The sequence below is a fragment of the Zeus faber genome (assembly GCF_960531495.2).
Source record: "Zeus faber genome assembly, chromosome: 14".
NCBI lineage: Eukaryota > Metazoa > Chordata > Actinopteri > Zeiformes > Zeidae > Zeus > Zeus faber.
Genome location: NC_137200.1, coordinates 24,322,497 through 24,339,026, shown reverse-complemented (window position 1 = coordinate 24,339,026; position 16,530 = coordinate 24,322,497). Strand labels below are relative to the sequence as shown.

General features: G+C 44.3%; 1 protein-coding gene across 1 annotated transcript; it reads left to right on the top strand.

Annotated features, from left to right (window-relative positions):
• The first annotated feature begins 949 nt into the window (after nt 1-949).
• On the top strand, nt 950-16,524 carry myo19 (myosin XIX). Its single transcript, XM_080014403.1, has 24 exons — nt 950-1,072; nt 2,389-2,500; nt 3,922-4,070; nt 4,160-4,273; nt 5,274-5,406; nt 5,496-5,565; nt 5,825-5,927; nt 7,040-7,136; nt 7,251-7,327; nt 7,567-7,657; nt 8,139-8,304; nt 8,528-8,601; nt 8,713-8,834; nt 9,174-9,287; nt 9,378-9,554; nt 9,646-9,786; nt 10,390-10,497; nt 10,617-10,687; nt 10,781-10,860; nt 11,850-11,998; nt 13,356-13,485; nt 13,976-14,061; nt 14,928-15,251; nt 15,354-16,524. The coding sequence occupies exons 1-24, from the start codon at nt 1,037-1,039 to the stop codon at nt 15,468-15,470; spliced, it is 2,841 nt and encodes a 946-aa protein (XP_079870529.1). The 5' UTR covers nt 950-1,036; the 3' UTR covers nt 15,471-16,524.
• Nucleotides 16,525-16,530: the final 6 nt, after the last annotated feature.

The following is a 16,530-nucleotide window of genomic DNA, read 5'->3' as shown; positions in this document are numbered from 1 at the left end:
CCAAAAACATGGGGTTTTCTCCATGTAACATCAGTAAGGACCACCATCAGAAACATGGGGTTTCCTCCATGTAACATCAGTAAGGACCACCATCAGAAACATGGGGTTTTCTCCATGTAACATCAGTAAGGACCACCATCAGAAACATGGGGTTTTCTCCATGTAACATCAGTAAGGACCACCATCAGAAACATGGGGTTTCCTCCATGTAACATCAGTAAGGACCCCCACCAAAAACATGCAGAACACCATCGTCTGACCAGCACACACTTGTAATTGGTCCCCGGGCGGCACTGTATGCTGCCCACTGCTCCTGGCTGCCCCCCGGAGGAAGGACAAGCCAGGACGGGTTAAAAGCAGAGAACTCATTTCACCGGACAGCGTTTGAAGCGCATGCGTGTGTGTGTTGTTCGCCATGAGTGCATGTGTTGTGGTGTGTGTGTGCCGTGTGATAAATAACAAATCTTCTCCTCAATCTTCTCGGGGGCCGGGCGTGGCTGTTGCTTCTCTGGGCGCTGGGGGTTTGTTCTGCGGCCGCGGGGCGGGGTGCTCGGGGCTTTCCTGCGGCCGTGGGGTGTCTGTACGGCTGCGGGACTCAGGGGTGGCCCCGGGGCCCTTTCCGCTGCTCTGAGGCGCCACAACGTAACACCGGCCTTATGCACCAGAGCCAACTGGTACAAGTCCTGTGCACTCACACGCATGCCAACTGTAGAAGAAGAAGAAGAAGAATGAGAAGAAGAAGAAGGAGAAGAAGAAGAAGAAGAAGGAGAAGAAGAAGGAGAAGAAGGAGGAGGAGGAGGAGGAGGTGCTTCGGTTGTTCGGGGTTACGTCATTTCCGGTCGACTGGGCGGGCGCCCGGCTTCTCGGTCGCGGTGGGTTCGCGGGGTTCGTCGTCGTCGGGAGTCTTCCTGTCGTTTGTCGGTGGCGGAGCCGTGAGGAGTTTGGACTTTTCTCGGGAGACTTTTCGCCCTTCTTTTCCGCCGAGCGACGCGGGGAAACACTGCATCGGCCGGCGGTTTTTCAACCCGAACCTTCGATGCATCCCGGCGGGAGTAACCGTGCCGTCACTAAGGTAAGTTTTGGGTGTTTTTAAGTTCGGGGGAACGACCACGGGAATAGCATGGATGGTTTGTTTACATCCTTCTCTCATTTAAATGAGAGCAGAATAAGGTAAACACGTGTTCGCACTTTATTCTGCAGCTTGGGGGTGGGATCAGGAACAACTTCTGTGTTATTTGATTATTAGATGACATTTATTTGGGATAAATACAACGTTAATACTGGTTGAACATATAATGTGGATTTATTGTACAAGGGCATAACCATAGGCCGATATAAGTAACTCTAACTAACCTTCTAACTTTATTTTTTATTGAATTTCATTATGATTGTTACTCAGTGGCGTTTATTATCCATCTTATTTTACATTCACTATGGTTGTATGAAGGGTGCTATAGAAATAAAGTTTATTGTTATTATTATCATTATTAATAGTATTATATTTTCCCCCAATATATCATTGAGTAATGGAATAATATAAACATTCGTGGAATGCAGTAACTATGTATATAATTTTTTTATAATGGCAATATATTAGCATGTAATGCAAAATATATGTGGATGTCTTCCATCTTCTACATAATAGTTTTCCATATGTCAAAGCAAAGGGAATGGCTAGAGCCTGTCTTTCCAAGATGAGCACCTGGTGTTTACAGTGCAGGCACAGGATAGAGAACCTTGGCAGGACAGTGTGTCAGTGTTATGTTGGATTGACTAATTCCTGGGTCAGTCATCATCACTTGGAGCCTTGCCCATGGCACTCCGAGAAACAAAAATACCGGGGAAGTTTGGCTTGTTCGATCAAATATTCACATATATTACAACTTCAAAACTATTAGACGTGCGTTGGAGTACACAGCTAAATAGAAAGGCTTTCCCTTCTAATGTTTGTGATCCGTGAAGTGGGTCCGAAGGATGTTGAACCGCTATTATGGAACCACAGAATGTGGCTCATAGCCGTATTCTGAACAACCGGAATTATTTCTAAAATAGTATTTCCTGTTAACCGTCTTGCCAAATCTGTCATTTGTTTTCTATAATGGAATAATTGACCCTCCTATTTACACTTGTTCCTAGATGTATGTTTTGGTCTTTGGGAGGGTTTCCAACATCAGAAACGCCAGACTGTCTTAGACTTCATTGATAACAAGAATATGTGAAAGGTCTTCCCTGCTTTCTTATCCTTCTATAGATGTTGTTGTTTTTATATCGAGGCGTCCATTCCAGGTATGGCGAGCTGCGGCTCCATAAAGTTATTTCCTGAAACGCCTTGGACGGTTCTAAGTTTGGCCCGGACCAATGTCTTTTAAAAGCATCCTTTCTCATCAGCCGCCCCCGGATGATCCGCCGGTGGGGGACGTCCAGGCCTTCCTCATCGACGAAGACCGGCTTCACACTTATGACGACCTCACCAAAGTCAACCCAGTGACCCCGACCACAGGTGAGGTTGCGTCCCTTTCCTGGCGCTTAGTTCTCGGTGAACGAGGGAACGCCGCCGCTCTCAACCAAGAAGACTCTGTTTGAATGACGGAAGGCTGAAAGTCACCCAGGAACAACTTCAAACAGGGCGTTAGAAAGTGATAAATAATACTCTGCACACCTGAACTCCCGTCCTCGCTCCTCCCGACAACATTGATAAACTCCCTAAAAAAAGAAAGAAACTCTCAAATTGAGGCTGATATGATTCAACTAGGGATGCACATATACCAGTGCTAGTGCTCATTACTCTGGGTGTTACATGTTTTTTTTTTGTGTGTGTTTAAACAAAGCAGATAATACGTTTATCACTTAAAATAATAAACACACATGGTCTTCAAAATGCGTGATCTCACAGTGACATAGCTGACATTGTCGGTGTTCGTATCTATACTCTTTATCGGACAAAACCCAAGAGTGAGTACTTAGTGGTTATGCAATAATATATACCCTTGTGGTCTCACCTTTGGGTAAGACAGATTAAGCGTTTATCAAAACTTGCAATGCTCTGGTCATATTTAATTCCGACCTGGGTATTCGTACCCGTATTCGGGTTGAAATAAAATAGTATCAGCTTCCCAAAAAAAAGGTCAACACCAAACGAATGAGTTCATTTCAGTGTATGAAATACATAAATGGAAGAGTACACGGTATGTCGATTCAGAGGAAAGTAGATTGTTAATGCAGTGCCCAGCATCAGGGAATGTTTCTCCTGCCATCGTGGGCAACAGCATATTTACCCAAAGCAGGGTCAAATCTGCAGGCACCACAAACACATTTTGAATGCATGGATAATTACTCCCCCATCACACTTCAGCACAACATGATGGGAAATGCACAACAGTTTCAAGGCCATGACTCGCTACGTCAGTTACATATTTATTATATTTATATCACTGCGAATCAACCTGATTTTACTGTGTTTCATTTGAAATATTGACTGTAGCCGGAACGCCGTCCGACAGGGCGCTTTTATCCGTGTACTGTTTCACCTTCTGTCGTTTGCTTGAGAAAAACAAAACATTTCCTGCAGCGTGCAGTTCGACCGAAGATAGAGGTTCGACTTCATGAGGGTAGTTAGAAAAACGTTGTTGTTTCAGACTGACTGCAATACAGAATGTTTATTTTTGCTCATGCTATTTTGTATGATTGAATTAAAAACAAAATCAGGATCCGTATTAGTGCCCTTTTAGATTTACATTATCTGATTGCACCTTTTGCAAGTTGCAAGTACATGAAGTGATTCTTAGGACTCATTACGTACTTTTTATTTTTTGTTTTTTTCTTCGCCCGGATTTATTCAGTATGTTGTGGACTGTATGCGGGTTTTATTTCATTTGTGAGCCTTGTTGGTGATTGTATGTTTGTTCCCTTTATTTGTCTCAGTGCTGAAATGCCTGCAGGCCAGGTACAGCGTCAGTGTGTTCTACACCCACGCCGGCTGCACCCTGGTGGCGCTGAACCCCTTCCGGCCCGTTCCAGGCCTCTACTCCCTGGACGTGATGAAGGAGTATCACCGCGCTCCTCAGCCGCAGGTATCCGCAAACTGTCCTGCATCATTTCCTCGCTTCTTCGGGTGTCGTCGAACCCTCCCCCCTTCAAGCGTGACGTTCTTCCCCTGCAGGAGCGCAAGCCTCACATCTTCATTGTGGCGGAGGAGGCGTACAGGAATGTGCAGGGGCAGCTGGAGCCAGTGAACCAGTCCTTGGTGGTCAGCGGGGAGAGTGGCGCAGGAAAGGTGAGACGCCTGGGATAGAATAGGAAACACCCCCCCCCCCCTTTTTTTTTGTTTTGTTTTGTTTTGTGTGTCATAAAACCAGTCTGAGTTTGGCAACATTAGACTTCAGCCTCAAAGTTATAAAACAAGTTCCAGATATAATTGAACAAATATATCTGATCAGATCTCTTTAGAAGAGCTTGGCTCTGTGCGCGTACACTGCTTTCTTCTTATGTTTGTTAGTTTCCAGTGGAGAATTGTTTTTTTATTTAAGTAAATTAAGTGTGTGTGTGTGTGTGTGTGTGTGTGTGTGTGTGTGTGTGTGTGTGTGTGTGTGTGTGTGTGTGTGTGTGTGTGTGTGTGTGTGTGTGTGTGTGTGTGTGTGTGTAAGTAATCTAGTACTTTCGATGGTTTATTTTCACTAGGTTTTGCTTAAAATTAAAACAAAAGTATTGGAAAGCAACCCGTTCACTAATCTCTGCAACCAGGTTTTGCACACATGACAGAGCCAGTTAAAAATATATATATATATATAATTCTTATTTTATGTAGGGAAATATATTCTGTTCAGGTTTTCAATTTTTTTCCTGGATCATAATATATATTTCTATTTCTATTTATTTATTATTTTGTTCACAGACCAGTATTAAAATAGAATTACAAACAACGCTAATTATGTAGGCTGAAAAGAAGCCTCAAGTTGGCAACAGTGAAGCCAGTGATTAGATATTGGAGCCAATCTGATTGAGTCGAGTCCATTCCCAGCTGTCTGTAAGCTCCCTTCCTTATCCAACACTTATTGTCGGGCCGAGCGCCGGAGGTGGCATCAGGTAACAATCCCTCAATGTAGGGCACAGCGTGTCCCCTCTGTCTCTCATTGCTTTTTACCATTTGTCTAGTGCTGTCTGAGTCACAGCGTAAACAACATGATAAAGTACTGTGATTATCAGTCATCTACACTCTTCTTAAGTAGCTTTGATGCATTTGCGGGTCCGTGTGTTATTTGCCTCCCGAATCATAGACGTGGACGTCCCGCTGCCTGATGAAATACTACGCCACGGTGGCAGCCTCCCCTTCTGTGGTGAAGAGCCAGGACGCCGTGGAGAGGATTGAAAAGAGGGTGCTGGACTCCAACCCGCTCATGGAAGCCTTTGGTGAGACGACGCACACCAAATTCTGTGGTTGACGCGAGTGCGGACGCTCTGGACGGCCCATAAACCGTGGCTGTGCCCCCCACTCTTAGGTAACGCCTGCACGCTGCGCAACAACAACAGCAGTCGCTTTGGGAAGTACATCCAGCTCCAGCTCGACAGGTACGTCTGAGTGACACGTCTCATGGTGCTATAGCAGCTGAGGACCGGGGTTCCCAAACTCTTTTTAACCCCAAGGCCCTGGCAAAGTAGGCCTGTGGCTGAGGACCGAGTCGTTTTTTTCCTGGATCCAAAACTTTGCCGCGGACCCCCTGGAATTCCTTCGAGGGACCCCGAGTTGGGGAAGCCCTGGCCATGGCCTCGCACCGGCTCGTCATTCTGGTGACGTTTCTGTTGATCCGGTCGTGTCTTTGCTGCGCAGGTCTCACTTGTTGGTGGGGGCGTCGGTTCAGACATATCTGCTGGAGAAAACCAGGGTGACGTGCCAGCCGGCGAGCGAGAGGAACTTCCACATCTTTTACCAGGCAAGTGGGGGAACCCGCTGGAAAAATAGTCCTTCATCCTTAGTTGAAGTCACTTCAATGGTAAATTGGTTTAATACTGTGCTCATGTATTTGTACCAGGGCTGGACGATATTGACAAAAACGAATTTGACCAATACCTCAATATCTAGAATCGGACTATTTTTTTGTAAACAATCTATGTATTAGTACTCTGCATTTGCAAGTGGGTACTCGTACTCAGTCCAAAGTAAAAAATAAATAAAAATAAAAAATCGAATAAGATCGGTGCTTCACTAGTTGTATGTGGATACTAGAGATGCAACGGTATGCAGTATGTTATCGAAATGTTTGGTACGCCCCCTATGCTTCAATACACTCATGTGAACCGCGGTATCACGGTAGAAGTCCACTGGACGCGCTGGCGCAGCGTATGGATCCAGTTTGCTGCAGGGGCGTGGCGTGATGTAAATGCACGTCTCCTAATGAATCCACTGTTGCTGTAGCTCCACCGGTCACGTCAGCCGTGCGAGGTCCGCATGGCATTTGTCTGTTTGCACAAGAGGTGTATTTTTATTCATGCAGCCTATTCAATAGAACAACAAGATAAAACCACGTAGAAATGTTTTTGTAAAGGGTGCAATCAATCAAGGTGTCCGGTGGGGAAGAAACATCCCCCCGGATGGCCAGTGTCCCTCTCTTTTACGAACTTCTCTTCAGACACTCGCTTCCACTCGCACCAGGGGCTAGCCTCACCTCCCTCTCTGCTCTCCTTCCATACTCTGACTCCCCACTGGGAACCCGTCCCCTAGACACCTGAGTCAATTGTGCACTATCCTGGACACCTCCCCTCCAATCAGATGAAATTATGCAAATGATAACAACCCACCAATGACCTTGAACGCACCCCTCTCCCCCCCACAGAGCGTTACACTAGTTATTTATTGCAGACGACTACATATATATAATTTTAATATAATATCTAATTGAATAATTTTTCTCAAATTTTAAAGTTTCCGTAGCATTACCGTGGCCCAAAAACCGTGATACTTACCGAGCTGCCCCAGGTTGCATCCCGGGTGGATACAGGTTTTTGATATTATGATGTTCAGGGTGCGCATGTCGCTGTGTTGCAGATGATGAAAGGTGCCACTGATGAGCAGAGACAGGAGTGGAAGATGCCACTTGACCAGAGGTTTATCTGGCTTCCAAATGCTGGAAAGCCTTTGGACGGTGACTGTCTGCTTTTAATATTCCACATATTAAGACATCTTGAAGGACATTTTTGAGGTCTTGAGTTTTGACGTTTTTGAGTCACTTTGATATGCGTTTTATTTTTCTTTGCAGAAGACTGTTTTGATGAGACCGTAGAAGCGATGGTTCACTTGGGGATCACTGCTCAGAAGCAGGGACAAATATTTAAGGTGAGGTGTTTTTCTAATGGCACAAATTTATCACGAATAATTTGTCGCTAATAATATCTGCTGTCGATAAGGGATGCGGGGATATCAGCTTTACTTCAAAAAATACACCAACGAACCAGAAGCCGACGTGATGTTCTGTTTTTTCATCAGGACGTGACCGGCCATTTCATCATCATATCTGATTTGGTTAAATTCAACCAATAACTGATATCTAACTGATTCAATGGGATGTTTTGCAGATATTGGCAGGAATTCTGCAGTTGGGGAATGTAAACTTCTCCGCCTCGGCTGACGAATCACAACTATGCGACTTGGACCACCAATCCAAAGGTGCGCTCTCACCAAAAATGCTTTTTTTACACTGGACTGTCTCAAAACTTGTGATGGCATTTTTTTTTATGTGGGTTTTTTTTGTTTGTTTATTTATTTTTTGCAATAAATTGCGAGTGTACCATAACTATACCATATTGATACCGTCTTTTTCTCTCAACATAAAGAACCATGGGCCAAAGATACAAAAAAAAATAAACCACTATTCTTTTGCTTCAGGTTTTAAAATTAAACTTTCAATTCAACATATAAGTACAAAACGGTGCTATATGACAAAGGGCTGCCAGAGACGTAGGCACTGTTTAAGTGGTCTGTTGATTTGGCCATTTAAGGTGGAGAAGTAACTGAAGTTTTGCAAAATTCCGAGCCCTTGCCGATTTGAAGTTTGCATTAAATCTCGCCCTCGTGATTACCTGGTGGAAATGAACATGGTAAGCCGTGATTCACAGCACCATTCCTTACCTTGCTTCCCCCGCTGTAGACTTTGTGCAGCGGGCAGCCGGGCTGCTGTGCGTCCCTGTGGAGGAGCTCCACACCTGTCTGAGGGTCAGGACGTTGAAGGCCGGGAAGCAGAGTGTCCACAAGCCCTGCTCCCGCTCAGAGTGCAGCGTCAGGAGGGACTGCCTGGCCAAGGTCATCTACGCCCAGTGAGTAGCCACCGTAACGTAAACATGTGCCCGGGTTGACTTTACTCAGTGGGGAAGTCGCTGGTTGCGGAGGAGCTTGGGTTTCGGCTCACGGCGGACATCCGTTCCGTTTGAAGAGCCGTTAAATTGTACATGTATGCGTTCTAAGAATGAAACGATGCATCGTTTCAGTCTTGTTTTGCTTTGCTTTCATCATAATTGATGTCATTCTTTTCCCCAACAGCTTGTTTGAGTGGCTGGTAACATTCATCAACAACAGCATATGTGCAGACAGCTCAACTTGGTGCAATTTTATAGGTAAAAAAAAAACCCCTCTAATAACCAGATTTTATAAACAAATACCTTATCTTGGGTAGGCGCTAAGGTCTCTTGCTTAAACTTCCACCGCCCTCTCTCTGTGATCTCCAGGTCTTTTGGACGTGTATGGATTCGAGTGCTTTCAGATCAACAACCTGGAGCAGCTCTGTATCAACTACGCCAACGAGAAGCTGCAGCAGCACTTTGTTGCCCACTATCTCCAAGCTCAGCAGGTGGATGACGCTCAATGTCACCAAGGTTTAAGATAAATCTACGTGCAGCCTCGTTTTGAAGTTTGTTCCCGGCGGATAATATAAATATTTCATTAGGTATTTATTGATGGATATTTCCATTAAAAATGCTTGGGAAACCCCGTTTTAAAGAATAATTTATTTATTTTTGTCAACATGTGTCTCTGAAGTCACAGAACTCCATTGTAGTCCATAAAACAGCATCATTACAGTTAAGATTCTTCCGGCTTTAAAGTTAAGCTTTATGTTTTTTATGTATTTATTTTTTATGTATTTTTTATTGTATTTCTAAATGTGTTATCCTCCCTGCGTTCCCACCAGGAGGAATATGTGTCGGAGGGATTGGAGTGGTCCTTTGTCAAATACCAAGACAACCAGAGCTGTCTGGATCTGATCGAGGGCAACCCGCCCAGTGTGTTCTCCCTTCTCAATGAGGTTTGACATATATTTTCTCTATACAAATGTATTGATTTATCGTCGATCATCAGTGAGCAGATTTATTTATCCATGGATGTTTATAATCAGGAGTGCCGTCTGAACCGGGTCTCCGACGCCAAGACGTTCAGGGTGCGTCTGGAGAAGGAGCTGTGCGCCAACACTAACATAAGCTGGGATAAATTCAGCAAGGAGCCGCACTTCACCGTGGCGCACTACGCCGGCAGAGTCAGCTACCACATCGAGGGCATGATGGAGAAAAACAAGGTACGCGGCAGCGAGTTTCACAGAAGCCCATCACGGTTACAGCCCCCGCCCGGCTGCCCCTTCATTCATTTCCTTCCATTTCCTGCCGTAGGACCCAGTGCCACCGGAGCTCATCTCCCTGCTCCAGAGGTCTGGGAACCCTCTGCTTTCCCAGGTCTTTGCTGACAAAGACGCAGAGAATCCAGGAACCAGGGGCCTCAGCCAGGTGGTTACCGTGGTCTCCAAATTTAAGGTGAGAGCAGACAGACAATTATTTATTGTGTTTAAAGTGGCAATCCGGTGGGTCGTCTGCATTGGGTGGATTCCCAGAATTCCATTTGAAACTGCAATGTTTTTTTGTTTTGTTTTTTTCTTCCCAAGACGTCACTTACTTTTCCCGAAAGTTTTTCTTCTTACTGATAGATTAAGGTGTGCGTACCTATTTGTTATTTTTATTTTTGTGAATGTTTATTCATATCGACAGTTTACTGACCACAGCTACCTACGCTGCTTTACCAAATTCACTGGAGCTGCCTTTCACTTCCCGCATGCGCACGATATTTGCATTCCTGCCGGGAAAGGCGGATCCTGCCACCAACAATGGAAACAGCAAATAGAGGAGCACGTACCGTACATAACACAAATACATTGAAAGGCTTTTCATTATGAGGTAGCAGTAAAATAAAGTATAAAATACCGTTTTTGTTTTTTTGTTTTTTTTTACGCGAACCTTGGATTTACGCTTTAAATGACCCCCCCACCCGAGCACCTTGGACCGGCCCTTGGAAACATGACGTTTGGTTTAACGACATTTGGTTTATTGACATGCCCCCTCCCGCCCCCGTCTCTCCTGAAGAACTCTCTGGAGAGCCTGATGAAAGTTCTCCACACCACCACTCCTCACTACACCCGTTGCATCAAACCCAACCCGGACAGCAAGCCACTCACCTTCCACAAGGAGGAGGTAGATGCACATGGTGGTGATGATGATGATGATGATGATAATGATGATGTAAAAGTGACCAAAACCTTGTGTTTTTATTTTTACACCAGAAATTAATGTTAATCGGGTCCTGTCCGCAGGTCATCATGCAGTTGGAGGCCTGTGGCATTGTGGAAACCATACACATAAGTGCAGCAGGATTTCCAATCAGGTAACTCCGCCGGCTCGTTGTCTCAACAGTCGTTCTTTCCCCTCGTTCGTCGCCTCCCGAATGACGCGTTGTCTCCCGTTCTGTTGTTTGAAGGATTTCCTTCAGCAGCTTTGTGCAACGCTACGGACTGATTTCTGAATCCTCCGCGTGGAAACATGCCGCTCAGATTCATGGTGAGTTTTATTATTATTTTTTTTTCTCCTCATAGAATGTGCATTTTCCTGCATTATTTCAGGCCAAATGAAGCGGATTTTCTAACTGACGAGAGGGTGATTTCGTTTGCTCCCTTCAGGTCGGCTGGTTTCTGCTCATTTTCCTTCGCTTGACTTCTCTTTTAAATCCGAGCCTCAGTTCTCTCAGATCGCTGGGGCGTTTCGGTTCGGTACTTGAGGACTTTTCTAACAAACTTTACGACTGCTTTAAAACATTTTGAGGTAAAGGCATGCACTTTTTGATCCTCACATACCGCTGAGCATGGTGGCTTTTTGTCCTGCATGAAGTGCATATGCTTGTTTGATTACTGCACGCTTGAGCATTGATATTTGTCTTAATCCATTGTTGATGGTGATTATATGTTATGTTAAAGTGGTAATCAATATGATTATTTTGTTTAAAAAAAACCCCCAAAAAACATATTTTATACATTATTTAGCCGACACTTTGTGAGAAACAAGAAGTGAAAGGCAGTTGCGGTGAAAGCAGCGTAGCGAGTTTTGGTGAGTAATATTAAGAACAGCACCCTCTGATGATAGAAATCTCCTCGCCGCTTCAAGTGACAAAAAAAACAAAACAAAAAAAACAAATCGAGCAGAAGGGGAACTTTGGAGAAAAAAAATGGCCGTCTCGGAGGGGATATGAGGGTAAACCCGGATAGGATTCTGGGACTGGACGATTTGACAGATTTCCACTTTAACAACACCAAATGCAGCATTTCAGACGTCTGTCCTCCAGGCGGGTGTTGAGTTTAACCTTTGTTTGTCAGGGCATTCTAATCGTCATTCTATCAACCACTAGAGCCCTCCCCTCACATGGCAGTGATATCATGGGCCTCTCGGCTCATTGAGTGTCACAGCAGTCTGGCTTCTGGCACTGCATCTGCTCTCTGGTGCTTGAACTCATTTCTTAAACCTTGTCTGATCCCTGATTGTTCTCCTCTGTTCAGATTTGGCGGCTGCTCACAGTGAGCTCACCCGCACAGCGGTGGAGGACATCATCAGGGAGGTGTTGCACCACCCGCACCGGCCCCAGACCGAGGCCCGCAGCTCCGTGGTGCACTGTGGAAGGACAAAGGTTTTCCTCACCCAGAATATGGTGAATTTACACAAATAAGCATTACAGTTCAACACTATTAACAAGAAATCAATTAGCGGTTCTTTTTATGGATTTAAACTGTGATCAATGTCATCGCCACTTTTCCTGTCATTTCTGACAAATAGAAAGTTGCTTAAATAAAAGTGGTTTAATTAAAACGCTGTTTTTACAGGGTTTGAAAGGTCTCACCAATATTGTACTTGATTCACAGACCAAATAGTAGAATACCTTGTTTAGAAGTCAATCTCCCTCCCTTTTTTTAACTTAGCCAGAATACATATTGCACAGCAAGTTCATGAGAGCTTAATATACTTAACATTTAGAAATTGCACTGATCCACAACGTGAATGAGGGATTTACTACTGGACTTCTCGTCGTTCAGATTTTAACTCAGGGGCATATTCACAAAGGGATTGCACAGCTTTTGTGGGCTCTAAATCGGGGCAGATAACGGAAAAAGCAAGTGTCTAACTGCACTGCCAGGCAAATAGTGTCTCGGTGGTCGCGCCGGTTCTATTTGCACGGATTTAAATGAGGTATTTTAAAAAGGCAGCGCTGTGTGATTGTCTGCAGAGAGCTGGTGCAACTGAACATCATTTATAGGGGGTGCCACGCCTGGACTTTCCAGTGATCCGTAAACAAAATTGTAACATTATTATTATTATTATTATTTACAATTATTATTATGTCACGGCATCTGTAGGTAGCGGAATGGGCAGCCGTCTGCGGTTTTCAAAACGCACACCAAAATCAACTTGTCTAAACTTTGAATAATTTTTTGTACAAAAAAAAGTTGTTACAAATGTTGACAAAAACGATTCTATAGTTCCAATTAAACTCAAAAGATATAAAAAAAACAACAACAACTAAAAGTTATAGGGAATAGCGAAAAAGTGGTCAAAATTGGCATTGAACCACAGATGGTATCGAACCTGCAGGACCATGGACAGCTCCGCAGGCCGCAGCGGCCCGGAACTTGGTTGAATAAGATATTAAATCAACTGTTATCATCTCTACATTGTAATATTAGGATGCAATGAGAATTAGAATTTAAGTAAAACATTTTAATATATATTTAGTGTTTTATAGTCACTGCACATAAACCTGAAAATACTAAGTAAAACCTGGGGTCCTAGGATCTCCCCCGTCAGGATTCTGCATCGCAGGCCCCCCAAGGATCTCCTTACAAATTTACATTTTTACTTAAAATCGAAATAACTACTGTCCCACAATTATTTTAAGTTGTATTTATTTTAGACTGATGATTCATAAAACTGGCAAATGTGAAGCGGTGGTGTGAACGCGTAATGACACACCCCAAGTCAGCCGCCCTGATCTGAAATGCTTTGCTCCGCAGCTGGAGCTCCTGGAGGACCGGCGTAAGAAGGCCATGTCCCGGAAGGCCTTCTCCATCCAGTGCTGCTGGCGAAGACACAGGCTTCGCAGACGCCGCGCCCGCAGCCGGGCTGCCACCCTAATCCAAGCAGGTAGCGCTCTAGATTTCCTGGCGCCTCCTCCCGTCTGAGCTCAGTCCGGTGGCTTCCCTCCAACGTCTGGGCCGGAGCCGCCAGCTGGAGTCTGGACACGGCGTCTCATCCTTTTAGGGGCAACAAACCTCGCCGATGATTGATCCCATCATCTCTTAATGAGGGCCGTCCTTTTTAGGATTAATCTCCGACTCCCAAAGCATACGGTGCGATATGTGTCGACCACGGAGCGACATGGTGCACACAGCAGTGTTTCCACAGGGAAGGGCGACTGTGTCGGGGTCTCACCAGCATGACGTTTAATTGTTGTACAAATAATTGTGATTGACTTGTGTTTGTTGAATTATCTGTTTTTTGTTGTTTTTTTTCTCAATTTGATCATAATTAATGGTATCATAGCATTATGCATAATAGTTTCATCAAACACATGCAGCTCAGTGAGAAGAGCCGCTTATTGGAAAGTAACTGCTATCGGCTGTGTTCCGTGCAGGGCTGCGGGCGTGGCTGGTCCGAAGAAGAGTCCTCCGGTGGCACCAAGCAGCCTCCGCCATCCAGGCGGCCTGGAGGAAGTGGAGGGTGAGGGTTTGAACTGAAAACGGATATTTGACCTGCCTTTTAAAAAAAAAAAAAAAAAAAAAAAAATTTTTAATGTTTTTATTTTTATTTTTTTAACATTTACTGTATCGGTTTCTGGGCTGTCACAGTTATCCCACGATAGCGTGATTGTAATTATTTGAACTAATTGCGATCATTTTGTGAAGTCGTTCGATTCTACAGTCCTACCTTTCCATCCAAATTTTACGTAAATGTTAGAAAATGTGGCAGCAAATGAAATGCCAATAACGTGCTTTTCTTTCAGGTGGTTTGACGCAAATGAACTGTCTACTCAAATTTTCTATTTTCATGTCCGAATATTTAATCTCAATAGGTAGTTAGGTGTTATTGCTCTCGTCAGCTTATAACTGCGATAGTGAAATAAAATGAACAAAAGACAATTCATTAACAATTATTATTGTAATCCTATACAAAAGGGGTCTCAAACTATAGGCCTGGGAGCCAAATCTGACCCTGAGACAATTAAATGGGGCCCGCTACATGGTGGTAACATATTGATAAATGTGGCCCGCAGATATTCCTTTCATTCTTGCTTAATTAATCCACATACATGTACTTAATGTTTCCAAAATATAAAACCAAATTAAATAGAACACAACAGAGATATTTGTAACAGGATAACGAGGCGATTCACTAATGTGTGGGAGAAACAAAACAAACAGGTCGGTTTTCCCTTGGAGTTCAACACGGCCCCCCTCGAAGAACAAGCTGGCCATTGGCCCCCAGCTCATTTGAGTTTGAGACCCCTGTTACACAGTACGTCGTGCCCCGTGTGCCTCCACACCTCAGTTTCCTAAATCGCGAGTCCGCCGCTCTTCACTTCGCAGGCGTTAATGGACTCTCTGGCCGAGCGGGAGCTGGACGACGCCGAGAGCCTGGCGGAGGAGGAGACGCCGGTGCTGACCGCCGTCGTCAGGGAAAGGGGCTCCGTGCAGCTGGACAGCATCCCGGAGCCCGTCTCGGTGCACGGGTGGCCCATGGGCCTGGCGCTGGCCGCCGCCCCGTCCATCACCGTTTCGCTGACCGCCACCGGCTTCCAGAAGATGATGTCGGTGATGGCCTACCTCAACCTGCCCTCCAAGCGGGGCACGTACAAGGTGGAGACCAACCAGTACAAGCACGGTCTCGCCTCCATTCGGGCTCAGCCCAGGGTGAGGCAAACACCGGCTCATTGCGTTTCTTCATGTTTGCCGGCTGATATCATGGGTAAATGTTTGGGATTCAACTCATTTCTATTCTTTATTCCTTTTCAGGGATCCGTGAAGCTCCACTATCAGCGATCCCCGCTCCTCTACGCCGACATGCAGCCCGATGTGAGGGGCGATGGAGTGACGGGATTTAACCAGATTCTGCTTGAGAAAACGTTGTAATCTCTTTAAACTCCCTTGTATCTATAGAACACTGAAGGGTTATTTTCTTGGACCAAAACAAAACCAGGATCACAGGGAACCTCTACGCTGCCACTTGTTTTGAAAATGAAACCTACTTTTTGTTTTAGTCAGTTACTATTGGTTGCTGATTTGAATCAAAACACTAAAGATGCCAAAGGAAATTTTGTTTTGCTTTACCCTCAAACAGGGTCCGATAATTGAGGGGGAAAAAAGATAAAAATTGGGATAAATAAATACCAAAATAAGGACGAAAAAGAATTTCCGTGAGCTGAGCCTGTACTTTCAGCACTTCCATAGTTTGATATTCCTCTACTTGCAGTTAATTTTGGTCCTTTTGACGAGTGCCTTTCCCTCCATCTGGATTTAACTCAAGTCTGGGCTGCAGTATATGTATTTATTAATAGTTTATTTGTTTTTGAATATAAAAGGCTGTACATGTTGAAATATATAATCGATGCAAAGCTAATTGCACAGGTTGTTGCACCAAAGAGTCGTTGATTTACTATGGGGTTGAAAGATTAAAGCAAGAATTGCACATGTAAACACACGAGTTGCACAATAGTTTAAAATTTGTAAATTATAATCCATCCAGGAATTGGATGGGTGGCTATTGAAGCATGTTAGATTTGGTACAAGTAGATGTGTGATTTTTGGATGAGCTCCATTGAGTCCCATTGAACTTGCTGCTTTGTTTTGCCCAAAAAACAGGGAAAAGTGTCATGTGACATCAGGCTCTTCTACTTTACTGAATCCAAGCCATTGTATCAAATAGTTTAAATTCATTACCGTACATTTGTTTGGTTAACACTAATTTAGGTTATTCGGGATGTTATGTGTTGTCCTTTTATACAAGGACCAATATTTATCAATATCCCAAACCTGATCATGCTCTAGAAAGACATTTACTAATTGAATCATATCTAATTTTTTTAAACTACCGATCTGCGATGTGTCAACAGGTTTAATCCTTAAGTGTTTGTATTTCTCAACGTGTCAAGTTCTTCCAAAAGAGTGATGTACTATACCTTTGTATTGGCTC